Here is a 27,056-nt window from a genome sequence, read left to right as displayed (position 1 = left end):
CTGCCAAATTCCCTCCAAACGACTAAAATACACGATGGTTTTCCGTGCAGCGCTGTCATCAGGCTTTAAACGGCAAAGGGGATGGCTGGGACGATGCAGCACTGAGCGAAAGGTGTCTGAGATGCCTTTAAGCACCCCCCACGCAGCAGGAAAAAGGACCCTCAAAGCTCTTTCAACGTATGGTGGGGGAGGCTGGTGCTGAAAAGAAAAAGATCCTGCTTGTTTAAAGGTTTAAACTTTTAAACTAAAAGAGGGTAGGTTCAGACTAGATCTAAGGAAGACATTTTTTACAATGACGGTGGTGAAACCCAGGTTGCCCAGAGAGGTGGTCGATGCCCCATCCCTGGAAACATCCAAGGTCAGGTTGGACGGGGCTCTGAGCAACCTGCTCGGGTTGAAGATGTCCCTGCTCCTTGCAGGGGGGTTGGACTGGATGACCTTCAAAGGTCCCTTCTGACCCAAACCATTTGATGGTTCAATGATTCTATGAAACATAGCGATTCATTGCCGTTAAACTGAAAATCATTTTTCCCAGGCTAGGGAAAATCATTTTTCCCACCTTGCTAGGCGGCATCTCATCTTTTCCCAAGCAAGTCACTTGGGCTCCCCACCTTTGCCTTGCTTCCTTCGGTCCCTGGAGCTGCCTTCATTCGCTGGAGGGCACGGAGGAGAAAAAGTCGGGGCTTGTGGGGGATCACTTATTTACGCTCATTTTCCCGGTCCTTTTTCTGCTGCAAGTTGAACTGCGCTGCCAGAGAGGGAATATGAGATTTTTTTTCTTGGGTTGTTTTTTTTTTAATAAATTTCTGAACAGAGTAGGTGGTTGTTGTGCAACTCGGAGAAGTTATTTATACATTTCTGTACTCTGTCCCTATCTTGCAGTGTGCTCTCCTCCTCCAGCGCGGCCGTGGGCGGAGAACCGCAGCTCCATTTCTTCCTGGAACGTCTTTTTTGTTCACTTTATTACCAGAAACAAAAGCTGGAGGTACCGAGTTAGACTTATGAGCCTGGGGGCAAGAGTTTCATCTTCTCTTTCACATCTTTCCAAGACATTGATCATTCTGGCTTTGGACCCAAAAACATCTTCTAGGGCCGTAATTTTTCAGCAGGGGTGTGCAGACTGCCGGAGACATAGGAGACCTGGGGTTTGTGGAGGTTGGCACACAAAGCGGTCTTATCCACGGCATCCCACTGCTTGAGGAATGCCTCTCCTTCATACAAACACTTCCCAAAAACCTGTAGGCAGGATCAGGACTCGCTGCGTCACTCTCATTAATGAGCTTCTGTCGTGGCACTAATTGCTTGAAGCTTCCTCTGAAGACGAAGCGTGTGTGCGCGTGGAGGGGGATGCTTCTCGGTGAGGCTCAGCACTTCTTGGTGTAAAAAATGGCGCTCTCCCAAAGGCAAGAAGTAATTTGGGGTAGTTGGGTCCCGGTGTCTGGGAGACTGAAGATGACAACTCCAGTGGAAGGGCACGATGCCCTGCAGAGCCCAAACTTGTCAGAGAACACAGTAATGAAATACTCTGTTAACTTCAGGGCAGCGTAGCTCGTATCTAACTCTAAAAAACTTAAAACCAATCTGACTTCCAATCTAATAAATACAAAATGTCTGAGGATCGTGTTGAGTGGAATAGGCTTTGACACTCGTAGAAAAGCTTCCTTAGTGTTTCCCCTGAAGCTCATCGTCTGATCTAGGAGGAGGTGGTAGGTGGTAGGGAGGAGAGTGATCAACCTCCTGCTTGCAGTGGTCTGCTGGGAGGGTAGGAGAGACTTGCCCTGGGAAAGTCTAGTTTGTGCCAGTCTTTACCTTACAAAAGGGGTACCACTGGAGGTAGGGCCATGACAGTATGGTTGGGACCATGTTTGGCCATGATTATGGATGATACCGTTAGTCCGAGATTACATCTGAGTCCCCGTTCCCCCTTAGGAGCTCCTGAGCATCCTTGTCCTTGCGGTGGCCTTCAACACTTGACAGCCGTCTGGAGTGAGCTCTGCGTCCCCATCATGTCCTTGTGATCTTGGTTCTTCGCTGCCTTTCCTGGTTTCTTAAATGAGCTTGAAATTTCTAGCACTTTGTTTTTATGCTTTTTTTTTTCCCCATGGTTCCTTTCCATCCTACCTGCTCAGGTAAATTAAAAATAGTTATCCCTAGAAGAGAATATGGTTTGAATCCAGAGATGCTGTGAGCAGTCAGTAAGCGCTTGAGGACATGGTTGCACGCAAAAAGTTTGAAATTTTGAGATTTACTGATTATGTTCAGAGGACTGATCTGAAAAAGTCACTTTGGTTTTTTCAGAGCCATCTCTGAGGTGCCAAAGCTGTAAGTTTAGGAAGTAGTTTCTGTATAATCGATGTTTTAAAAACAAAAATCAGTCTTCTAAAAGCAGTGCTTTAGTTCCATGAATTCGAAAGCACACAGCTTTTGATCTTGTTTGGTGCATAAAGCAGGTGAGGTGAGAACAGTCATTTCTAGCTGCACTTACCCACCGCTCCTGCATCTCTTCAGACTTCAACATGTAAGGTTGTGCTGCTGCCGTTTGAACTGGTGGAGATCTCTGGATACAGCGGGTACGTTTTAGTCTACCCGTAGAATCATAGAATCATAGAATGGTTTGGGTTGGAAGAGACCTTAAAGGCCGTCTAGTCCAATGTCCTGCAGTGGGCAGGGACATCTTCAACTCGGTCAGGTTGCTCAGAGCCCCATCCAACCTGACCTTGGATGTTTCCAGGGATGGGACATCGACCACCTCTCTGGGCAACCTGGGCCAGGGTTGCACCACGCTCAGCGTAAAAGGTTTCTTCCTTAGATCTAGTCTGAATCTCCCCTCTTTTAGTTTAAAACCATTCCCCCTTGTCCTATCGCTACAGGCCCTACTGTAAAGTCTGTCCCCGTCTTTCTTATCATCCCCCTTTAAGTATTGAAAGGTGCAAGAAGGTCTCCCCAGAGCCTTCTCCAGACTGAACAACCCCAACTCTCTCAGCCTTTCCCCATAGCAGAGGTGTTCCAGCCCTCTGACCATTTCTGTGGCCTCCTCTGGACCCGCTCCAACAGGTCCATGTCTGTCTTGTGCTGGGGACCCCAGAGCTGGACACAGTGCTCCAGGGGGGTCTCAGGACATCGGAGTAGAGGGGGAGAATCCCCTCCCTCGACCTGCTGGCCACGCTGCTCTGGATGCAGCCCAGGATACGCTTGACTTTCTGGTCTGTGAGTGCACATTGCAAGCTCATGTCCCATTTTTCATTCATCCATCTAGGGAGAGTGGGGAATGTCAGGCGAAATCAGAGCGCAGGATCCATCCTGATACTCCGGCAGCTCCTGGCCTTGATCCGTAACTACATGAATACCCCGAACCTTGCAGCTTGTAAAGCTCTGGAAAGAAATCCAGCACGTGACTGCCAGCAGCGCTGCATCCCCTGCTAGGCAATAGCTATTTCAGGACAGTGGGAGAAAACAAACAAAGACCTCTGCTCCATCCTGACATATATCTGCAGTAATTTCAGTGAGGGGGAAAGTGCTGACAAGGCAGAGATTGAACTTTAAAGCCACCTTAGGAAATAATAAACTTTTCTATCAAAGTGAATCAGTTGTCTGTTGGCCTGAGTCTTTGCTCATCCCTTTCAAATAAAGTAAAAAAAGGAAAATCCTGCTCCGGCAGGCAAGAGCTGTCGGCTGCATGTATTAATGCTGTGCTGCTTTGATGGGGAAGGGATCTGACTTTCTTTGCAATGTCAGGGGAAGGTTACCAGGCTGATGCGGCAAAGATTAGACGTGATGTAACTATCGCAGCGCCAGTCGACAGCAGGAATATTATGGTGTGGGGCACATGATGAGGTTGTCAGGAGAAGTTAATAAGCATTGTTTTTTCGGGTGTTGGGGGGTCTGTGCCCGCAGTGGGAAAGCAGGATCTCGAACCTTACAGCTTGGAAAAAGAGAAACAAAACTTCCATTTGATAGGGATTGGCAGGGAAATGGAGTGGAGATGCTGGCTGCGAGGCTCTCGCGCTGGCTAACGCACTTGCGATTTCCAGGAGTGATAAGAAATAAGACATTTTCTACAATGAGGATGGTGAAACCCTGGCCCAGGTTGCCCAGAGAGGTGGTCGATGCCCCATCCCTGGAAACATCCAAGGTCAGGTTGGACGGGGCTCTGAGCAACCTGATCTAGTGGAAGATGTCCCTGCTCTTGCAGGGGGGGTGGGCTAGATGACCTTGAAAGGTCCCTTCCAACCCAAACCATTCGATGATTCTATGATTCTGTAAGACTTCAGTGAACTTATTAGCATGAAAAAGCAACAAAAACCCCGTTGTTGCACAAGCCGTGGCTGGTTGGTGTTGTTCCTCCAAAAGCATCATTAATACAAGCAGGTTCTTTGTCAGGAGAAGAAGCTCCAAGGGCCGAGCAAACAGAAAACCTTCTCTGGATGCTGTTTGTGATGAAGAGCTTTCTCCCTGCTTTGCTCAGCAGTTTGCAGGCCGGTGACCCAGGGACCACGCGGCGTATCGATTGGTGGGTGCGTGAGGAGCTTGTGCATCTGAGCTACAAAAAAAATCCATCATGCCCTGATACAGGACTGGGTAGAGAGCTGAGCGGGAGCCGATCCAGCTGCACAGCCCTACGAAAGCTTGTGCAGAGGGATGGAGCCAGCAGGAGCATTAGGTGATGGTTTTGTGGTCTCCTTAAAGTGTTGTGATGGTCACTGGGTGGTGCCTGTGCATGGAGAGACCTGCAGAGCCTGGATCCACCAGGATCGTGCTGGTGGGCCAACTGCTCCCAGGGATGGGCACAGATGAGGGTCTGTGCTGGGGAGTGCCGCAATGGGAGAAAATCTAAGGATGGAGGTGTTAATATATTTAAAAAGGGAGGGGGGACCATTAATTGAGACCAAAAGAACTAAATGAGAGCTGCCCCTTCGCCCTGGTACAGAAGTGCATTGTCACATCATTTTTTGAGCCATTAATGCCTGCTTTCATAGCACCAAAAATGTGGCTGCTACCCAAAAGTACTACCGTGGCCGCTACCCAAAAGTACCCAAAAGTACCACACTTAAACTACTTCATGCACCTGGGTCGGGGCAATCCCCAGTATCCATACAGGCTGGGGGATGGACGGATGGATGGAGAGCAGCCCTGAGGAGAAGGAGTTGGGGTACTGGTGGGTGACAAATGGGACACGAGCCGGCAATGTGTGCTCGCAGCCCAGAAAGCCAACTGTATCCTGGGCTGCATCCAGAGCAGCGTGGCCAGCAGGTCGAGGGAGGGGATTCTCCCCCTCTACTCCGATGTCCTGAGACCCCCCTGGAGCACTGCGTCCAGCTCTGGGGTCCCCAGCACAAGACAGACATGGACCTGTTGGAGCGGGTCCAGAGGAGGGACATGGAAATGGTCAGAGGGCTGGAACACCTCTGCTATGGAGAAAGGCTGAGAGAGTTGGGGTTGTTCAGCCTGGAGAAGAGAAGGGTCCAGGGAGACCTTCTTGTGGCCTTTCAGTACTTAAAGGGGCTGATAAGAAAGATGGGGACAGACTTTTTGACGAGGTCTGTAGTGACAGGACTAGGGGCAACAATTTTAAACTGAAAAAGAGTAGGTTTAGGTTGGACATAAAAAAGAAAATCTTTTCTGTGAGGGTGGTGAGACACTGGAAGAGGTTGCCCAGAGAAGTTGTGGATGCCCCATCCCTGAAACATTCAAGGTCAGGTTGGATGGGGCTCTGAGCAACCTGCTCGAGTTGAAGATGTCCCTGCCCATGGCAGGGGCGTTGGACTGGATGATCTTTGAAGGTCCCTCCCAACCCAAACCACAATTCGATGATTCTGTGCCCATTGAGCTATAGCAACTGCTCTTCTACCCCGCGTAGAAGACGTGGTGCTGTGGTTCAGCCTAGTTCCCTGCGAGGGAGGGGTATCGAAATTATTTGGTGACCATCACAGGAGGGATTTGCCCGGGGACCATAACTGTGGTGTGGTGGATGCAGGACAACTGGAGTCAAGCTACAACACAGTTAGCTTGGGATTTTGGGGGCAGCATGCCCAATTTGGGGGTTCATCTCTCAGCATGATTCCCTAGGCAGGAGGAGGGAGGACGAGGACTGGCGTGCGTGGGCAACACAGCGATTTCGTGGTTTGGCTTTCCAGGGGACCAAACAGTAGAGAAGCAGAAGCTGTTTGCCTGGTCTCTGAGGGCTTGCTAAGGATCCACATGTCAGCCAACCCTCGTGGCACGTTGCATCCCCATTTAACAACTCCCCGGCTCGGCACCTGCACCCTAAGCAGGTAACTCCTGCTCGGTGGGAAAGGCTGGATTTTTTTTGGTAACTCCATCCTACTCAAAGCTTTTCTGCCAGCTCCAGCTGCCGTAGCAAGAAGCTCTGCTCCTTTGGTAGCCTGCCCTGATTTTTTTCAAGCTGCCTGCATCTGTCAGGCCAGTTAGCGAAGAAGTAGTATACCTTTCAGGTTAATGACATATTTTCGTAAAAATGTTCATTGGCACTGAAATTACTAGTGCAGAAACAAGCCCCACCTCCCAAACACTTTGATATTCTGCTAACTATTACCTACCTACAGTTAATACTGTGTTATTGCTGACGCTCAGCAATTCTGTGTCTGTGCTGTGCCTGCGTTCATCAGCCTGGGCTTTCTAAGGCTTGGCACCAAGGAACTACGTTTTCCTGGTGGCTTAAACAATTCTTTTAAGTAAAATATTCCTGCAAAATAACATGTTCATAATAAACCAAATTGTCCTGCTCAGAGCCAGGGTGTTTAAGAATCAAAGCAACATCGTGTAGATTATATTATAGATTATAGATCATCCCTGGAAACATCCAAGGTCAGGTTGGACAGGGCTTTGAGCAACCTGCTCGAGTTGAAGATGTCCCTGCTCATTGCAGGGGGGTTGGACTAGATGACCTTCAAAGGTCCCTTCCCACCCAAACCAGTCTATGATTCTATGATTAATTTAATTTTAATTTTTATTTTTATTTTAAGGGTGGGAATGAGATGGGAATCGTCTTCTTTGTGGGATTGTGCACTAACAGGGGGATTTTGGTTCTTGGACATCTTTGGATCTGGAACATCACCATGCCAAAGCGATCACCCAGGGGTGAGAGACTTGGGGAGCAGAGCACCCCAAGTGCTGTAGAGCTGCTTCCAAGTGCCTTGCTCTTGCTTTTCCAGGGTAGGCTTGGGCCAGGTCTCCAAAACCTTGCCAAGGAGTGGGAATTTGAATTGCTGTTGCTGCATTAACCTGCAGCTTTAGGTCTGGGTAAAGCTGATGTTGCTTGATCCTCCTGGGCATAGGTTGCTCCTTCTTGGAGGGTTTAAGAGTTAAAAAAAAAACCTTCCAGCTTCTTTCCCCTCCAGTTACACAGGAGATCCTTGCCCTGAGCCATTTCCTCCTGAACGAGATGCCCGCTGAATCGATGCGGGCTTCTGACCCCATTACTCTCTGATACAGAAAGATGCTTGCTCAGCTATTTTTCCCCTTGTAACTGCAGTTACCAATAAATTCCAAGTCATTTTAAGTGTAAAATACTTAGAAATTTAAGCTTCTCCTAATCGGATTGGCTCATGGCGTTAATTGCTGTGGTGTCAGGAAGGATACAGAGGTGGCTTTCTGGAGTGATGACTGGGCAAGGCATGGGTGATATTGAGCAGTGGGTCACTCAGCAAGCAACACCCAAGTTGCCCAAGAGCCTCTGTGGCTCTCTGACGCCGCATTAACCTTAATAATACAAATTCTGGCTCATTAAAACCCAACGTATATCACCACACGAGTGCTGTAAGCCTTCTGATGGCCCCCACGCCTCAGGATTGTTGTTATGAACCATCGTTCATCATCACAGCCTGAATCTCGCAGGCATGGGAGGTTCATCATCCCGCGCGTGCCCGCGGTCCATCAGGAGGACGCTCTTGTGCTCATTGCATGGGGAGGTGACCAACAGCATCTCCCGAGCATCCCTTCAGCATTCCCTACGTTCAGCCCAAAAAAAAAAAAAAAAGGGGTTTCCAAGGAGATGGCATTGCCGTGCATTAAATACGCACCAACTGGTGCCACGACAATTAAACCGATGGGGCGCGTGGTGGAAACAACTGAAAAAGATGAGTCGGAGGACCTGAACAGCAGGATGTCCTTGCAGGGTTTCTACAGCAACGAGGCGAGGCGAGTATTTGTTCTCTCCCAGGTTTCTCGCTGCATCTCCGATCCTGTATTGCTCTGGGGTGGAGGAGGAAATATATAGTATCACTGCTGTAGGACCGAATCTCCTTCCTAGGGAAGCTCAGGGTGAGGATCCTCTCCTTAAATAGCAAAATAAGGCATCTGCGACTTGAAGTTCAGTTGATTCTCATGGGCTTTTGACTAAGGTTACGAAGTTAAAGTAAATCCAGGGTTCATTTCAGCTGGCTTTGCATTTTCAGAAGTCTAATCTGAGCATCGGCTGGGCTCCTTTTCTGGGCAGTGCAGGGAAAAAATGGATTTTGGGTGAGTCTCAGGGCTTTTTGGAGCCTTTCCTTTACGATGAGGCGGAGGTTTTCTAGACAGCACCGTGAGTCTGAGGCTCCCTGGGCACTCTCCTGCATCAGTTATAAATCCCTTTGACCCAACAGCAATAAGGTCTGCACTGTTTTGGACCATACTCAATGGGCTATTTAAATTTAGATTACTGCGCTGCATAGTGCTGTGGTGAGATAGGTCTGAGTCAGTCTGGCTACCGGAGCTTGCAGCAGACTTCTCTACTACCCATCAAGGAGGTTTTTTGGCTGATGCAGTAAATAATGATGGTAATTCTGGGCCAAGACTGCATCTGGTACCCAGATTAGTTGTGCTGAACCTACGGCAGCAGCACGTTGCATACCTACCTGTTATCCCCACTACTGGCCTTGTACCTGGGAAATACTGTGCATGGACCCTATTTTGGGCAAATACTCAGGAATTTTAGCCCTGAGGTTTGCACTTCTGGGGGAAAAAATGCAACAGGAGAGTCTTCTTGCAAAACTTAAGATAGGGCTTGGAATAAGACATGCTTTTATCGGAGCCCTGTCTCCAAATTTGCTATCACACGGGTACATCAGCTTCCCTGTCTGTGCCACAGGTCCAGCCGCTCCAGACACGTGGATTTTATTTGACTTCCAGGCAGATGAATCTCGGATTTGTGTATCTGATGGAAGATTTTTGTTGTTCTCCCTTTCTGCTGCCCGGCACAGGACTGAGGAGAGTGGCCCTTGGCTATTGATCCTCTGCTTTGCAAAGGTGCAGCATATTGAGCTGCTTGAGTTGATGAATTACCCCAGTAAATTAAAAGACTGGGGAGAAAGGAGAAATGCGAACCCTAAATTTCTTCTTCTCCAACAGCAGGGAAAATAATGATACAGAGAGAGAGAACCTGTAGCCCAGACACTTCCCAGCATTATTAAGCTGATAATTCACAGTGAAAAGCAAGAGGAAATTAAGGGCTCTACAACAAAAGGTCCTACATTTCCTTAACATATTAACTTTGTCTTTTAGGGTGCTGTAGGATTTTACCCAGGCTGATTTATAGCCCATGACAATCCAGTTCTGGGGTCCAAACACAGCTTCATCTTTTCAGGCCCCATGGGGCTATTTTTATCCTATCCTATCCTATCCTATCCTATCCTATCCTATCCTATCCTATCCTATCCTACCCTATCCTACCCTATCCTATCCTATTTCTTCTCTTCTCTTCTCTTCTCTTCTCTTCTCTTCTCTTCTCTTCTCTTCTCTTCTCTTCTCTTCCTTTCTCTTCTCTACTATTCTATTCTATTCTAATCTATTCTATCCTATCCTATCCTAGTCTAGTCTATCCTAGTCTAGTCTACCCTATCCTATCCTAGTCTAGTCTAGTCTAGTCTACTTTATTTTTGCTTCCCTGTGATAACTGTGGAGCACTTGAGCTCTCGTTTCACCCTGGAGGGACCCTGGATGAAGGACTTTTTATTCCTCCCCAGTGCAGATAGCCCAACATCTTCTTGGTAGGAAGATCCAAAGCCCTGCTGAAGCAGCTGCCCTTAACCCCGTGGAGATTGTTTTAAACCAAGGTGGTCGAAGAGAAGCGTTAAAACTGGGAGCCAAGCGCTGACATCAGTCTAGGGCCAAAATCATTTCAATGGAAAATGCTGGGTCGGTGCATCACTTCAGTGCAAACCTGGAGAAAATATTTAATTCTGCAATGTTTGAGTTGGCCGCCAGCTGTACTGTCGTGCTGCATTAAGACTTCTCGTTAGGTCTGAGTTCTGCAGAATAAGACGAGGCATGGTATAGGATTTACACTTCTCCGAGCGCTTTTAGTCTCTGTTCTGCAAGGAAAAGCTTAACTGCAACTTTTTCTCTCTATGCCAAGAAGAGTTGGAGATGTTTCCGTCATTTAGATATGTTTGTGCAAAGCTGGCAACCTCTGGCACCTGAAAAGCCTGCTCCTTTTTTCCTATCCAGCGGTTTAAATCGAGTTGGAAGATGAGCTGGACCAGCCGGAGGGCTTGGGGCCAGGCTGCCAGCGTCTCTGGCTGCCCGGGGGCAGGTAAGTGCCCTCCCGAGGACTTTTTTTTCTTGCAAGTGCTTGAGCAAATTGGGCATTTCTGAAAATCCCACAGGGGACTCGCTCCCAGTTAAAGGCGGCGAGATGCGATCCGTCACTTGTCTGACTCACTGAATGTGTCAGTTTTAAATGCCACCTAGTTTGATAAGCTTCGCTTAGCACGCTGGGGGCTTTTTTTTTTCCTTATCTATTTCTATACCTTTCTTACTGTTAAGTAAGAATTACTATTTCTTACCTTTCTTACTTATAAATGCAGACAAGGAAAAATTCCAAGTAAGACATTTTAGTTAATACGAACATCCCTTGTATCTTTTTACATAAGCCCACACAAAAATGAAGAATTTGAATAAGATGCGGCTGCCTGTAAGCTTCAGGTATCCCCAGATTAGGAAAAGGTGACACCTGCAGTGTTTGGGGCAATCTGAAAAATTGGTTAAATGGTCTGTTCTTTGGGATTACGACTTCTTTTAATTCTCTTTTGCATTTCTAAGCTCCGTTTACTGCTTTGTGATTTCAATACCCGCCTTTGCTGTGTTTCTGAGTGAGCAGGGTCACCGTGTTGGGCTGATGGTGCCTGGTCCTTAGCTCAGCAGGGGATGGGGCAATGGGAGGAAGGTTAAACCTCATTTTCTGCTCCATATTTTGGTGATGAGCTCCATACTCTACACAGAGACCAATGTGAGACTGACTCCTAATTCAATAAATGTGTATGGGGGGGTAGCTGATGCATGTAGCTGATCTCTTCTCCCTGGTACCCAGTGGTAGGACACGTGGGAATGGTTCAAAGCTGCATCAGGGGAGGTTCAGACTGGACATTGGGAAGCATTTCTTTACCGAAACGGTGGTCAAACCCTGGAACAGGCTTCCTAGAGAGGTGGTCGATGCCCCAAGCGTGTCAGTGTTTAAGAGGCATTTGGACAATGCCCTTAATAACATGCTTCAACTTTTGGTCAGCCCTAGAGTGGTCAGGCGGTTGGACTGGATGATCACCATAGGTCCCTTCCAACTGAAAATACTCTATTCCATTCTCTTCTCTTCTCTTCTCTTCTCTTCTCTTCTCTTCTCTTCTCTTCTCTTCTCTTCTCTTCTCTTCTCTTCTCTTCTCTTCCCTTCCCTTCCCTTCCCTTCCCTTCCCTTCCCTTCCCTTCCCTTCCCTTCCTTTTCCTTCCCTTCCCTTCCCTTCCCTTCCCTTCCCTTCCCTTCCCTTCCCTTCCCTTCCCTTCCCTTCCCTTCCCTTCCCTTCCCTTCCCTTCCCTTCCCTTCCCTTCCCTTCCCTTCCCCTCTATCCCATCCTATTCTATTCTATCCTGTTCTATTCCTCTGCATGGAGCCCAGGACACGGTCCGGTCTGTTTGTTCCTCACTGGCTCCATCCCTCCCACTGTTGGGTTTCGGTGTTGATGCAGCCTGTGGTTATCGCTGAGTCGAGGTGTGTCGGGGCGGGTGGTTTGGGGAGGGTGCCGGAGGTGGGACGTGCATGCCACAGAGCTGGCGCCTTTGCCCAGTGTTGAAATCGAGACGGAGGGAAGGGATGTTGGCAGAGCTGTGCAGGAGCCCGGCGCCGGCACACCAGGATTCATGCCAGGGAGCAGCGCTGCTCCAACTGGGCTGAAGGGGGTTGAAGCCATCGTCTGCCAGTCTTGCATGGACAAATGCTGCCAGGCTTGGTTGTCTGGACGGCAGCGCAGAGCTGCGGGGTGGTCTTGCAGAAGAAGTAGGTTCATCACCAGGTTGGTGCCTCCAGCTGGGCTCTGTCCCTCAGTCTCTCGCCTCCCCCCTGCCCTTCACCACCGATGTCGCGCCGAGCACGCTGCAGCCTCCGGGTCTGTGCCCCAAACAGTTCAGACTGTAAAACGCAGAGGGCTCGGGGTGGAAGCCGTGAGCCGGGGTGAATGCTGGGGTGCTGTAACCCGGGTGTGTGTTTTAGCTGGCTTGCAGACTTGCTGAATTCCCCTGGGAGCTGAAAAGCAGGGACTGGTTTGCAGCCCTTTGCAAATACTGTATTTAGTGTAAATAGTGCTGCGGACTCAGCGTCGATGGGGGAGGAAGAAAGAGTTGCTGTCCTCACCCAAGCTGCTCTTCTTCTCCATCCTGCCTCCCCAGACGCTGCGAGCGCTTGCCGCAAGCATTGAATCATAGAATCATAGAATGGTTTGGGTTGGAAGGGACCTTTAAAGATCTTCTAGTTGAAGTCTCTCTCTCTCTGTTTGTTCTCCCTCAGGCTGGAATGGGTGGAAATCATCGAGCCTCGAACCCGGGAGCGCATGTATGCTAACCTCATCACAGGGGAGTGCGTGTGGGACCCTCCCGCCGGGGTGCGGATCAAACGCACGAATGAAAACCAGTGGTGGGAGCTCTTTGACCCCAACACCTCCCGTTTCTACTACTACAATGCCACCACGCAGAGGACAGTGTGGCACCGGCCACAGAACTGCGATATCATCCCTCTGGCCAAGCTGCAGACCCTGAAGCAGAACACGGAGTCGCCGAGGGCTTCCACGGAGAACAGCCCTGGGAGGAGCAGCAATGTCAGCAGGGAGGGCAGCACCAGCTCCTCCCTGGAGCAGGAGCTGGAGGGCAGCGAGAAGGTGCAGGATCAGAGGTCCAGCCGTCAGTCAACCCAGTATGCAGTAGTGAAAGAAGAAACGGAAAGGTAAAAGCAAGGCTGTCTCTGCCGGCACATCACAGACGCGTGCGACTGAGCTCGGTGATGGGTTGGTGCAATAAAATTGCAAGTTCAGATACCCTGATAGTCTCCCAGCGCTGTGGAAGAGCAGAGAGCAGAGCCCTTGTCCTGCAGCTCTTTATTTCTGTTGTGTAAAGGTATTTTATGGACGGCTCCTCTAGCTAGATTGTTCATGGGTCTGTGCACCAAGTCTTAGAGAGCGGGTTTGCTCCTCCATAAAACAATCGTAGGAGGAAGAGGTATAAGCACTTGTGAAAGGTGTTTCTCCTTGTTAGGGGCAACTTAGATGTTCCCTTCAGAAAGGTACATAAGAGAAATAATTTATTGTCCTCTGAAATACATGGTTTTAGAGAGTGGTGTGGTTTTAAATTATTTCCCTGGATAAGATCTCCCTAATAAGGCAGCATGATTCGTGCTGCAACCATGGGTTATCCCACTGGTCTGCGAAGCTCCTAGCAGAGATGATTTCTCTTGTAAAGGAGAAGCTTCAAACTGAACAGTGAGTTAGTGCTCAGTTTCTAAGGTCCAGCTGCATATGGACAACGTACTGAGACGTCTGCATTGCTGCTCTGTGCGCTTTGTTTCATGCTTTTATGGCTTGCAAGCTGCAAATCAGGCGGTTCATTACTTAATATATTTGTATTTTCTTCAGCGATGCCTCTTACAACGTTAATAACCGAACGGTGTCACTGGCAAGCGATCAGCAGCACAATTTCTGCTCGCAACTAGTTCTGCTTCCTTACAGCTGGCGCACAGAAACTGAGGCTGGGTGATCTCATGGCCACGCAGGATGGGAACAGGAACTCCCAGCTCAGCAAGTGCTTTCATGTGGGACCTCAGACGCAGCCTTGCCTCCGCGCGTCTAGCCCGTGAGGGTAGGCTTAATCTCCCCGAGCTTTTGGAAGATCCTCGGATAAAATCGCTGAATGTGGGGATGGCATCTTTCCTCGCAAGGCAGGTGCTGTTTGGAGAGGTAGACAGTTTTGATTTTCAATTCCAAGGATGCTGGGTGGCAGACACGGCTGCCCACGGTGGCCAGGTCTAGCTGGGTCCTTTCAGGGTATGCTGCTGGCTATTTAAGCTAGTCTTTGCTTGCCCATCCCCAAAAATACCGAGCTCTGACCTTCGATAGGACAAGGGGTAATGGTTTTAAACTAAAAGAGGGGAGATTCAGACTAGATCTAAGGAAGAAATTGTTTATGCTGAGGGTGGTGAAACCCTGGCCCAGGTTGCCCAGAGAGGTGGTCGATGCCCCATCCCTGGAAACATCCAAGGTCAGGTTGGACGGGGCTCTGAGCAACCTGCTCGAGTTGAAGATGTCCCTGCTCATTGCAGGGGGGTTGGACTAGATGACCTTGAAAGGTCCCTTCCAACCCAAACCATTCCGTGATTCTATGACCTGCTACAGGCAGCAGCCTACTGTACCCTGCCTGTCACCCCTACTTCTAGCTTGTGGTCTCAAGTAACATCGTCCATCAGAGACTGCTTGTGCAGGCTGCATCTGGCAACACTAAATCCTCAGCTGTGGGGAATACAGATTCCCTCTGGAGTGGGAATGCTTTGTCAAATGAAACTACTAGCATCCAGAGTAGCCATAACCCTCCTGCCCGCCCCGCGTCTTGCCTCGTTTGACTGTAGCTGAGTTGGAGAATATATTTCTCCCACCCCTTTGTGCTGGGCATTGCAAAGGTATGGCAAAATAATACCTTTCCTGGAGAGTTTCAGGATAAAGACCAAGGGACTCCAGGCAGGCTTTGGAGTTGTGCTGAAACCGCTTGTCCTTTCTCCCAGGGCCCTGTTGTCATGCTCGCTGGCCCACGTGTGAACAAAGATCTCCTCTCCCTCCCATCTCCTCCCTCCCAGCGCCAAACGCTTTCCTTGCCCAGATCTGTAACTCTGCTTCGCTGCCCTACACCTCCATCCCACCTGGGTTCACCTCCCCACCACCCTCTGGGTTGCCCAATTCCTTCTTCTTCCATCCAGCTCAATGCTGCTGAGCTGCAGGTGGTTTATTGCCTTCCTGCATGTGCCCTGTCCAGGCATGTGTCCTTCTTGCAATCTGCGTAGATGATGCCAAGCAACAAGAGGAATAAATGAGTTGCTGCCTGGATCATGGCCGGAGGGGTTCCCAGCACTTGCCCTCACTTGGAGGGATCCCATCTCCCATGCCTGAGTTTGGATGGGCAGGGGAAGTCATCCTGGGCACAAGGAACGGGAGCAACCACTGTTGGAGCCTGTTTTGGGGTGTGCAGACCAGAATCATTGGGTTTTGTTTCTAGGATTGCAGGTTCATAACATGCTCCCCTCAGGGGAACGCTCTGTCTTGCAGCAGGCTGGGCTCAGGGACTCCCTTTCTTTCTCAGGTGTTTTACTCCTGCAGCTCTATTTTTTACGCAGCGAGCACCTGGGATGGATTTTCCACTTCTCCCTGGTGGGGACGGCCAACAGCTCGTCTCACGGCTGGCAAACGAGCTGCTCAGTACTCCCAGCCTTTGGGCTGAACCGGTCCCAGTTGCCCATGGGAACATTGTTTTCTCTCTCTTTTTTTTAAACTCCCCATCACTAAGTCTTCTCCAGACCTCACGGCAGCTCCAGGAGGAACCTGGAGGTCGGGGAAAGGCATGGTCCTCAGTGCTGCCATGGGCGGTAGCAGCCCGTTGCACCCACTCCAGAGCTTTGTGAATCATATAATCATAGAATCACTGAATGGTTTGGGTTGGAAGGGACCTTTGAAGGTCATCTCGTCCAACCCCCCTGCCATGGGCAGGGACATCTTCAACTCGAGCAGGTTGCTCAGAGCCCCGTCCAACCGGACCTTGAATGTTTCCAGCGATGGGGCATCGACCACATCCCTGGGCAACCTGGGACAGGGTTTCACCACCCTCAGTGTAAAACATTTCTTCCTTAGATCTAGTCTGAATCTCCCCTCTTTCAGTTTAAAACCATTCCCCCTTGTCCTGTCTCTACAGGCCCTGCTAAAAATTCTGCCCCCATCTTTCTTATCAGCCCCTTTAAGTACTGAAAGGCCACAAGAAGGTCTCCCCAGAGCCTTCTCCAGGCTGAACAACCCCAACTCCCTCAGCCTTTCTCCATAGCAGAGGTGTTCCAGCCCTCTGACCATTTCCATGTCCCTCCTCTGGACCCGCTCCAACAGGTCCATGTCTGTCTTGTGCTGGGGACCCCAGAGCTGGACGCAGTGCTCCGGGGGGGTCTCAGGACATCGGAGTAGAGGGGGAGAATCCCCTCCCTCGACCTGCTGGCCACGCTGCTCTGGATGCAGCCCAGGAGAGGGTTGGTGAAGCAGGAGCTTGTTCCCAAAGCAGTGTGAGGGGTTAACAGCAATCAAGTGGGTGGGTTTTAATCTTCCTGGGCTTTGCTGCAGGAACACGTGCAGGATCAGTGGCTTCCTGGGGGAAGGTCCATTCCCCGTAGCGCTTGCATGCTGGACCGCAGAAGCTAGTGTGGACACTGCAGATCACTAATCCTTCCTGTCCTCCACCCACACATTCTCTCTCCTTTTCCAGTGCTTGGGCTAGGCAGGTGTATTATGGGATGCAAAGCTGCTGGGTAGGGTGGGAGGAGGGAGGACTGCACCTGAGCTCTCAAATAGAAAGGCTTAACCCGTGGAAACCTTCTTCTGGCTTTGCTGGTGGAGGAGAGGAAGCTAGCCATGGGGTTGATTTGCTCCTGGCTGCTGGAGGGCTGTGTGACCTTTCAGCCCTGGCAATTCGTAGCCTTGGCCTTGCTGGGGGCTGGCACAGAGCGAATACCAGGTCTCCTAGCTTTAAAAATAAAATAAAAATTAAAAACCAGATGCCACTAGAGGGAGCAGATATTCCTGCTCAGTGGACAGTTTCCACCTGCATCCCTGGAGGTGACACAACGGTGTTGTCCCTTCAGCTCAGCCAAACCGTGGCAGCATCCCACTCCGATGGAAGCACACTAAAGTCGCTTGACCCTCATGTCCTGGCTGGAAAAAATCACAATCCTTCATTGACCTTCCCCTCTGGGAAACCGGACTGGGCACGCTGGAAAGCCTGGAAAGCTTTGCTGAGACCTCAAGGTTACTGGGACCCGTTAAGGGAGAGATTTCCGAACGTCGAGGAACCCTTGGAGGGGGTGAGGATGCTGCCGCGTGGTCTGTCGCTGCCGGGCATCCTCGCAGCTCTTGCCACGAGGGAGGTCTGGCTGCAAAAACAACCTTATTCCCACCAGAAATGGGATGGTGTTTGCTGCAGCTGACTCAAGGGAAGGGTAGATACTGTGGGTTGAAAGGGGAGACATGGTTGAGCCTGGTAGATGTGGATGAGCCTGGTAGATGTCCAGTGGATGGGAAGCTGCAGAAACGTTGGTGTAGCAGCAGCATATTGCGGGCAGCTAAATGGTTAAATCCATGTGGAATGGCTGTGGAAGTGGGTAAAGCACAGGCTGGCGTGCAGGCTCTGCACGCTGCGGGAGGCAACTGCCAGGGATGCTGTGATGGAGTGTTTGCTCCACGGCCCCGGGGATGGCCTGTAGCTGGATGACCAGAGGAGGTTTTATCCAGCTCTGATTTCTATGGCGAAGCACAGATGAAGAAGGAGGGCTTGCTTATGCCGATCTGCAGGAAAGCTTCCAGGGATGCAGAGATCTTATCTCCAGAAGTAGCTGATGCTCTCAGACCCAGGACAGATAAGCCGAACATGAGCTGTGCAAATTAAAAATTGATTTTTGATTGCGGTGATAGCAGCTGCAAAGGGCAGAGCCAGTTCAGGCATTTGTGCCTCGAGCTTCTCAGCATTCGGGGTATCTCTGCATTTCAGTGTTGGTTTCTGACCTCGAGCAACTTCCAGACAGAAGCCAAAAAAAATATCTATTTCTGTAGAATATACTTGTTTCTGTACCTGTCTGAGTCTTAAAACTTAGGAAAGCTGCTTCAGGCAAGGAGCATTACAGCGCGGATGAACCAGGCGTTTCTTGTGAGGCTTAAAATACCTGAAGACATGAAAGCTTCTGCAGAAGGAGGCAGTACATACCATGCCTCCATACGTACGTACCGTACGTACCATACCTGAGGCATGAACAGGAAGCCACTCGGTGGAGGTCAGACAGTTGCTGGCTCTCAGTGACCCTGTGGACGAAGCTTTTTTAATTTTACCCTCATCTTTTGCTTGTAAGCATTAAAATGTATACCACCGTGGATGCCCTGCATGAGCAGAGGTGAAATTTGACTGATAGTGAGCCAGATCTTGAACTTACGTGATCTTTCAAGACACCTCCAGCCCTGCTTTCGGTGACATCTCTGATGCTGCGTGGCTGGCTGCCCACCAAAGCGGTGGCTTTGACCTGGTGGGTGTATAAACGCTAGCCATGGGAGGTGAGGGTCAAACTGCTTTATTTCAGTCTTCCTCGATGAAGAGCACTGCTGCAGCCCTTTGCTGTAGGGACCATAGAATCATTGAATGGTTTGGGTTGGAAGGGACCTTTAAAGATCATCTAGTCCAACCCCCCTGCCATGAGCAAGGACATCTTTAACTAGATCAGGTTGCTCAGAGCCCCGTCCAACCTGACCCTGAATGTTTCCAGGGATGGGGCAATCCAGGGATGGGATGACCTTAGAGGGCTGATTTTGGCAAGGCCAGACCTGCTGGGTGCTGCTCAAGCACTTGCAGGGCTCAAGGGTGTTGGAGATCCCTCCTGGGACCACTGATCTCTCAGCACCCAGAGTTGCACCTGAACCTTGTTGTACATGGGCAGCCAAGGAGGGACCCTGAGATTGGGCCGATAAGTGCAATATCAGGGGGGGGCAATTATTTGGGGTCACCTCTGCGTGGGACGGTTGGTGTTTCTGAGCCTCAACCCTACCAACCCTGAGATGAGGATGGACCTGGGCATCAAATGGTGTGTTGGAGATGACGACTGGAAATATTTCATTTGCATCAAAAGGAGGAAACAGAAGGGGATTACTTGTGAGGCTGGGGAGGGGGTGGATCTAGAAAACGGGGCGGTGTGGGGCAGGTTGAGTAGTCACCTTCAACCAGAGACATGGTTGAAGTCTCCTTGGTAGGACAATTTAAAAAGATGTTTTGCCAGTGCTTGGTTTTGTTTCCATGAAGAACCAAGGCTGGAAGGGAGCTCTGGAGGTCATCTGGTGGAACCTCCTGCTCCAAGTTTCATAACATTAAGTCTTATAGTCATTTCAACAAAGTTTCTGGCTAAGCGTTTCCCTGCTGAACTTGTCTGGTCTTAAAAGGGAGGTCAGGGGAAGTGGGCAAGTCTTGAGCAACTGATCTCATTGGAGTTTGCACTCAGAGGTGCCCCACGCCCTGCCGTGATGGGCGGATTTAGGAACCAGAGCATCTGGTTTGGTAGGAGATGGTGGAGGCTGCTCCAAGTCCGTTCCTCATGTCCTCAGTGCAGCAGTGGACCAAGTTGGGGCTGGTCCCATCACACGTGTGCAGGTCGGGAATGCCGTCAGCCCCTGCATCCGCAGGGAATGTGCTGCTGCCAAGCACTTGGGTCTCGCTGGACTTGCCTTACGCTGCTGTCGTGACATGGGATTTGCACGTAGCTAAAATCAGCAGCTGGATCTGGCTCCTGAGACCGCGGTAGGAAGCACTGCTGTGTTGTCTCAACTTGGTGAGCTGGCGTCTGCTCATCTTCAGGATCTCAGTAGCAGGTTTGTCTTGGTGGTCAGCAAAGGTAGAGTGCTTCCCAGCAGAAATTTCTTGCTTATGCTGTCTTGCCCTAGACTTTGCCTTGCTTGTCTTAAAACGGTAACTTTTCTACAAAGCATAACATGACAGCTGTGAAATCTCTGAGCAAGCTGCAGCCGGCGCGTCGGCTGGGTTTTGTGTCAGGTCACTGGGTTTTTCTACGCTGTCTGAAAGTGTCTGTGGTTATTGGTCCGTGCAGTCTTCCCGTTGCTCAAAATCCTTGGAGAAAGCTTCGAGGGGGTAGAGAGGACCTGCTCGGAGGAGCTCATGCAGTCACTCTCGGAGAACTTGGCTGTGCCACCAGCAGGCAGCATCTCTGCCCCTGCTTCACCAGGGAGGGGTGACAAGTGGAGGCTTGAAGGACAAGCAAGTGGACCTTCTCTGACCATCAGGAGAGCTCTCCTTGGACCACCACGCAGGACTCTTTAAGAATAGGGGTTCTTTACCAAAGTTCCATCTGCTGTGAAATTGTGCCCAAGTTATTTCTCAAGGCTTGCACTTTTCTTGCAGGTCTCACCCCAATTCTGAAGCCTGGTGTGATATTGGAGAAGATAAAATGCAGCACTTAAATCTTCCTGGATTAAGTGTAGCTGAGCTGAAATAGCTGAGGGGTATTCCCTTACAAACCAATCCCCGGGATGCAGCAGAGCTGTCTGGGGTTGAGGCATGATGGTAATCGGTCCTGTCGGGTGTCTGGGGCAGGAGCGGGGAGGCTGCAGGTAAATGCACAGCTGTAAAACACAAACTCTTCTCCCTGGTGCAGGCAGCAGCCATTTTCTGACTACAAAAGCCCAAAAAAAGCAGCTCTGCAATTTAAAAGATGGCTCAAACCTAGAAAATGTGTGTTTGGAGCGTCTGGGGAGCTGTTTTGCTGTGCCTCATGTGAACAAACCACAAAACCACAATTTTGTTTGCAATTCTCTCAATTTATATCCTTTTTCTGAAGGCATTGGGAAGACCTGCCGTGCTCGGGTTTGGAGCGCAGGTGGATCAATGACATAAGTCTCTGCAGCATCTGCTGCATGGGGATTTTCCAGGTCCCTGCAGAGATTCCCAGCCCTCCTCCAACACAAGCCTCCACTGTGAAGAGAAACCGAGGAAGGACCTGGGGTTGCTTCACAGAGCTGTACAGCAAGGCTGCAGCATCGAGCAGATCCCAAAGACCTTCTTTCCCAACGTCTTGTCTCCAGCAGTAGTGTAATGCATGAAATTCAGAGCATTTCTTCACTAAAAGGTTGGATTTTCCCAGCTGGATGACATCTCCATGCCTGGTGGCAGGTCAGTTCGTGAGGATGCTGCGGGTGCTGGCTACATGGGGCATGTTCCTTTCCATCTCAGGGCTTGGGTGTCGAGGAGCTCTTCTCCTGCAGCTGGGTCAACATCACACCAGCAGACCAGCTACGTGGTGGGAAGGGGAGCACAAGCCTGCTGCATCACCACCACCAAGAGCAAGTGGTTCTCCTCGATTTAGGAGCGCTCCACCCAGGACACAAAGCTGCCAGTGGTTCCACAGGCTGTGAGCCCTCACGTGGACCTGGCCTCAGCGCAGGTTCACGCAGGGTTTGTAGGATGGGCTTTCTTCTGGGTTGCGATCTCTTAAAAACTACAACATGCCAAACTGTTCTGCTTTGAGGTCAGAGAAGGGGTGTTTCGATGAGGTGGCATGGGCAGCTCGGACAGAGGAGGGATGTGACCATCACTGCTGGAGTGGGCAGCTCGGTTGCCACTTGTCCCCTTCCAGCTGATGAACCCAAGTGCTGAGGGCTACCCGCAGAGAAAGAGTGTGGAGGATACATATAAAACCCATGTAGCTCCAGGAACACCACTCTGGCATTTCTGAAAGTGGCAATAAATCAGCTCTGCTCCTTGTTGCCTTCTCCATCTGCTGGTATCAGAGGACTCAACGTCTCTGCTTCCCGAGCAGCCGCTCTCGAGGTCTAGAAAACCCTCTGCAAGCAGCCAAGGTGACTTCTGCAAGCGCAGCCTTCTCCTCTGCATGCCTGCCGTGGAAGGACTTGTTCTGAAAGAGCATTTGGTGTCCTTTACACCTCCGTGGTGTGTTCATCTAGAAATGGCCATCCTGGTACTGCCAATATCCCAAGGTTGGAACAGGGGCAGCCATGGCTTAAACAATGTTTTTATGCGTTAAGTCCATAAAGCTTGGCCAATATTTAATGCTGAGATAACTAACCATAGGAAGAGTTTTCCAAAGGATGTGCTGTGTTCTCGATGGCTGTGTCGACCCGCTTCTTTCTGATCTGTGCTCCTGACTGACTCTTGGAGTGAAGGCCTGGAGTCAGGAGCTTCTTCTGGGTGAAGGTCAGAGGGCTGGAACACCTCTGCTATGGAGAAAGGCTGAGAGAGTTGGGGTTCTTCAGCCTGGAGACGAGAAGGCTCCAGGGAGACCTTGCGGCCTTTCAGTACTTAAAGGGGGCTGATAAGAAAGATGGAGAGATTTTACCAGGACAAGGGGCAACAGTTATAAACTGAAAGAGTGTAGGTTTAGATGGGACAGAAGGAAGAAATTTTTTATGATGAGGGTGGTGAGACACTGGACCAGGTTGCCCAGAGAAGTTGTGGATGCCCCATCATTGGAAGTGTTCAAGGTCAGGATGGATGTGGCTTTGAGCAACCTGATCTAGTGGGAGATGACCCGGGTCATGGCAGGGGGTTTGGACCAGATGATCATTGAAGGTCCCTTTCAACCCAAATCATTCGATGATTTGATTAAGTTTTTGCTCCACTACAAGGACAAAAAAATAAGAGGAATTTGTTGAAGCCTGGAGTCTGCTCCCCGGTTGCTGTTACCGCATCGGATAGGCTGCGTTACACTGATCTAGATCAGCCCTAGATAGCTGCATCATCACTCCCATCACTGAAGGGCGAAGAGGATGGTCCAGAAGCCCTCTACCCTGCCGGTCCCCAGCGCTGCAGGGACATCATCCCTTACCCAGGCCACGGCATACCACTGCAAATCCTTTTCCTCCTGGTGTTTTATCTGTGGGCTGGTTTGTGCAAGCATTTGTGCGTACAGCCAGCGGGCGGAGCAGGAGGTCGGGGGACCAAGGTCTCCCCTGGCTCCGATGGCCAGGAGATCCAGCACGGGCTCTGTCTGCCCTTGGAGCAGGCTCAGAGGAGTCCCGCTCGCTGGTACAGGGATGCTGCCAGGCTGGGGGAGGGAACATTTGAGGAAACTGTAGGTATTACTGAAATTGAGATTTTTTTTTTCCCTCTTATTTGCTGCCTGTAGCAGAACAGCCACATCCCTGCCGTTTCCCTCGCCATGCCCGTTTCCTTCTTCCCTCCTCCCCCGTAAGCCTTGCAGAGGAGGTCACTGGGTTATTTTTCAGCAGATGTGAGATTCCACCTTACAAACAAACCCAGCGAGATCTGAGGTGGTGACCTTTAATGCTTTGATCACAGCCTTGACCCGCTGCCAGGGGTGCACCACCAGACCACGGCATGGGCTTTCCAGGGCCACCTCGAGGGCTTTTAGATAGACCTGCACCAAACTGCTGTTGCTTTGGCCTCCATGACGGAGTGCGGAAGAAGGTCGATATGGTTTTACTACCAGGTGCAGCACATGTTTGCCTTGCTCTCCTGTGTCCTCTCACTTCCCATTTTCACCTTCTGTTGGACACGCCTTGCCCAATAAAAGGATTCATGTCCTCAGGACATGGGATAGTCCAGTATCCAAGTAGGCAGGGCTCGGGCTCAAACTCCTTTTTCCACCCAACAGCCTTCAGGCAGCCCATTTCAAACAGCTGAATCCATCACAGCTGAGTTGCTCTGAAGGTTTTTGGTTTAATGATTACCAGGCAGTCCCTCGGCTTCATACTCTTCTGCTGGTTCCATGAGATCCTAACTCTCACAAACCTTGTCAGGCATGATGCTGGGAAGGATGCTAATTGGAACCATCGGGGTTGAGGGGAGACAGGCAGCTTCATCTGCAGCATGGGAGGCAGGGTGGGAATGGGCTCTGGACTGTAATTAAAGCCAAGAGCTCTCTGCAGGAAATAACTTTCCAGATCATGCGTCTTTCTCCATCACTTTCACATGCTGCAAGCAGATTGCGCATTGCACAGAGGCTGCACAGAAAGCCAAGCTCCCAAATTCACTGTCTTCCAACATCTTTTTGTCTTATGTTATCCCGTGGTATCGACTTAGCTGGGGTCATTCCCACCCATATCATGACAAAAGCCCAGCACTTTTGCTCTCCAGTTGAGATTCTCATCTGCTGATGCTTGGCATCACTGTGGATTTCTCCTAACGAGCATAGATGGTCAAAGAGCAACTTAGTTGAACTAGCTGATCATTGTAGGTCCCTTCTAACTGAAATATTCTATTCTATTCATGCCTTTATTTACATTTCTCGCAGTGCCTCTAAGCAGGTCATGAGGATCATGGAAGTCAATTGGGTTAACCTTGCATTTCTGCTGCTGGGTTTCCATGTGGCTGTTGGGTCTTGAGCCCCTGTAAGTGAATGACCTGTTGTGATCACCTACTGTAGGTCGCCAACAATTGCCACCTTCTCTTAAGTGTCGAGAGAAGATTTAATGGTTTCACAGATGCTTAGAGTCATAGAATCATTTAGGTTGGAAAAGACATTTAAGATCATCGAGTCCAACTGTTAACCTAGCACTGCCAAGTCCACCACTAAACCATGTCCCTAAACACCACACCTACACGTCTTTTAAATACCTCCAGGGATGGTGACCCAACCACTTCCCTGGGCAGCCTGTTCCAATGCTTGACAACCCTTTCGGTGAAGAAATTTTTCCTAATATCCAATCTAAACCTCCCCTGGCGCAACTTGAGGCTGTTTCCTCTTGTCCTATCACTTGTTACTTGGGAGAAGAGACCGACCCCCACCTCACTTCTGCTCACCTTGTTAGAGAAACTCAAGTATTGAGCCACTTCTAGGTGGGCTTCGTGGTTGGTGTTGGCTCCATTGGCCAGGGGTCTAGAGAAGTTCATAGAATCATTGAATGGTTTGGGTTGCAAGGGACCTTTGAAGGTCATCTAGTCCAACCCCCGTGCAATGATCAGGGACATCTTCAATTAGAGTAGGTTGCTCAGAGCCCCATTCAGCCTGACCTTGAATGTTTCCAGGGATGGGGCATTGCCTGGCAGGGAGCAGCGATGCCAGAGCATGACAGACATCTTTTTAGGACATCCCTCTTCTCCGGTTGTGATTTCTCAGCAGCCCCATTTTGTCTGGATATTTGATTTGCCCCGGCTGGGAGACTGTCTCACTCGCCTTCTTTTGGCTTCAGTTTTCTTTACCCCCTGCCAGTGCCGCAGGCACTTGGGTGCCGGCCATGCCAGGTCTCACCCCACCTGGCTGGGTGTGTTTTGCACCAGATGAGAAGTTTAACATGATGCCGTTCAGAAACCCATCTTCTGGGCTCAACAGGTGTCACGGGCTCCTTCATTAATTTCCATTCGCTCACCATGCTCTTGTCCTGCACGCTTATTGCAGTCAAAATGATAACAATGCGAGCCAAGCTCTTGGGTGATGAACCACCTGAAAAAGTACATGGATATTTGGAGACGACGGTGAGTGGAAATGCATTTCCAGTATAAAGCTAACAGCATCTCAAGATTTAACCCCCGTCCTCATACTATTCTCAAATATTTTAGAGAAAAATGTTCATATCTTGCATTTCTTGCTCTAAGCCAGGGTGGAAGATGAAATCAGGGACGAAGTGCTCGGTCCTGTTTCTTTTTAATATCCTTTCCTTGAATTCTCCACTACCCACTGCAAAACAGGACTCCGGATTAGACGGATATTTGTCTAATGCAGCCAAGTGCTTACGTAGATCGTCAGACCCAAAATACAGTTTACATAACTGCAAAGAAAAACATCTTTTAACTTTTATTAGAAGCAGTGGCTGTAATTAAGAGTATGAAGCTTTACAGGCCAGTGATTAGAACAGAGGATTAGGCGCTGGGATTTCATTTCTATTCCTGGCTTTGCTATCGAGCTGTGCTATTTCAGTCAAGTCACTTTCCCTTATTTTAAAAATAAAAGCAATGCCGCTCTCCAAGCCGCTGTGAAATGGTGCCACTTCCTATTTTGGGGGGAAAAGAAAAATGCTTGACTTATTTTTTTCTAATTTATTAGATAGTTGCTGTTCTGCCAGAGGTTCCCATGCTAAAACTGCCAGAAGCAGACTTGTGTTTATGCCGGAGCCTTTGCAATCCACAGTTTAGGGTATTAATGGAAAATCACCTTTGAAGTGTCCTCCACCCCAGCTGGGTGAAGGTCCACACCGGGAGAGGGCTCCCACCGGGAAAAAATGCAAAGCTGCCTTTTGCAAACACCGCCGGCTCCAAGTGAGGCAGGAGGTGAGAGGCAGCTCCAGCTGTGCCGCTCCTCCAGATGTGCCGCTCCTCCAGATGTGCTGCTCCTTCTTGTACGTCACTGCAGTACAAAAGAAGCTGCTGGCATTTCATGCTCCAGGATTGGTGTTGGTGCTCCTGCTCCTGATGCTCCCTGCAGTTTTGAGGTTCACTGCTCCTTTTTGTGCCCACCGAGGGTTGCATCAGCATCGTGCCGGGGAAGCGTGGGCATTGCAAGTACCGGAGACGATGGACCTTGCAGTGCACGTGCCCTACGTGTGCTGAGATGAAGCAGTGCAGCCCCACCAGACGGCAAATGTTGGGAGTTTTTAGCATCTGCTGTATCTCAGTAGCACGTTGAAAACCTCGCCCAGGCATCTGACTTAGCGATTGTCATAAAAGACATTTGGCAATCGGTTTTGGAATCTGGATCCGGCGTAATTAAGCTCATATAAGATCCCATTAGTCAAGTAGGGGATTAGCCCAGAGTCCTGGGTCCCAACTGCATTTGGGCAGGTGATGTGGGGGTTGGTGCAGGAGGATGGGAGCCGGAGGGTGCGTTCATCTTGTGCCATTTGAATTTGATTTTTCTTTTTTCCCCTTATTAAGCTGTCTTAATTCCCTTGGTCAGGACAGCGTAGCACTCAGGAGTAATTGTCAGGCTTGTGAGCACCCTCCAGCTCTTGGTACACGGTGCATCACATGCCTGATGCAGGCAGCAGGGGTTGGAGATGCAAGAGCAAGACTTGTTTTTCTGCAGCGTGTTCTGGTATGAGCGCCAG

The 27,056-nt window shown here is 50.0% G+C and overlaps 1 protein-coding gene across 5 annotated transcripts in view; it reads left to right on the top strand.

Moving 5' to 3' along the window:
• The window catches only part of ARHGAP39 (Rho GTPase activating protein 39), a 149,286-nt gene that overhangs the window by 71,029 nt on the left and 51,201 nt on the right, over positions 1 to 27,056 (top strand). For all 5 annotated transcript variants that reach the window (XM_072851778.1, XM_072851776.1, XM_072851777.1 and 2 more), the window contains exon 2: positions 12,770 to 13,201. In XM_072851778.1, the coding sequence (XP_072707879.1) occupies positions 12,770 to 13,201 (432 nt within the window). The remainder of the gene's footprint in view (positions 1 to 12,769; positions 13,202 to 27,056) is intronic.

The sequence above is a fragment of the Ciconia boyciana genome, chromosome 2 (assembly GCF_034638445.1).
Source record: "Ciconia boyciana chromosome 2, ASM3463844v1, whole genome shotgun sequence".
NCBI classification, from domain to species: domain Eukaryota; kingdom Metazoa; phylum Chordata; class Aves; order Ciconiiformes; family Ciconiidae; genus Ciconia; species Ciconia boyciana.
Note: the sequence above shows the minus strand (reverse complement) of the source record. Positions and strands in the feature narration are given on the sequence as shown.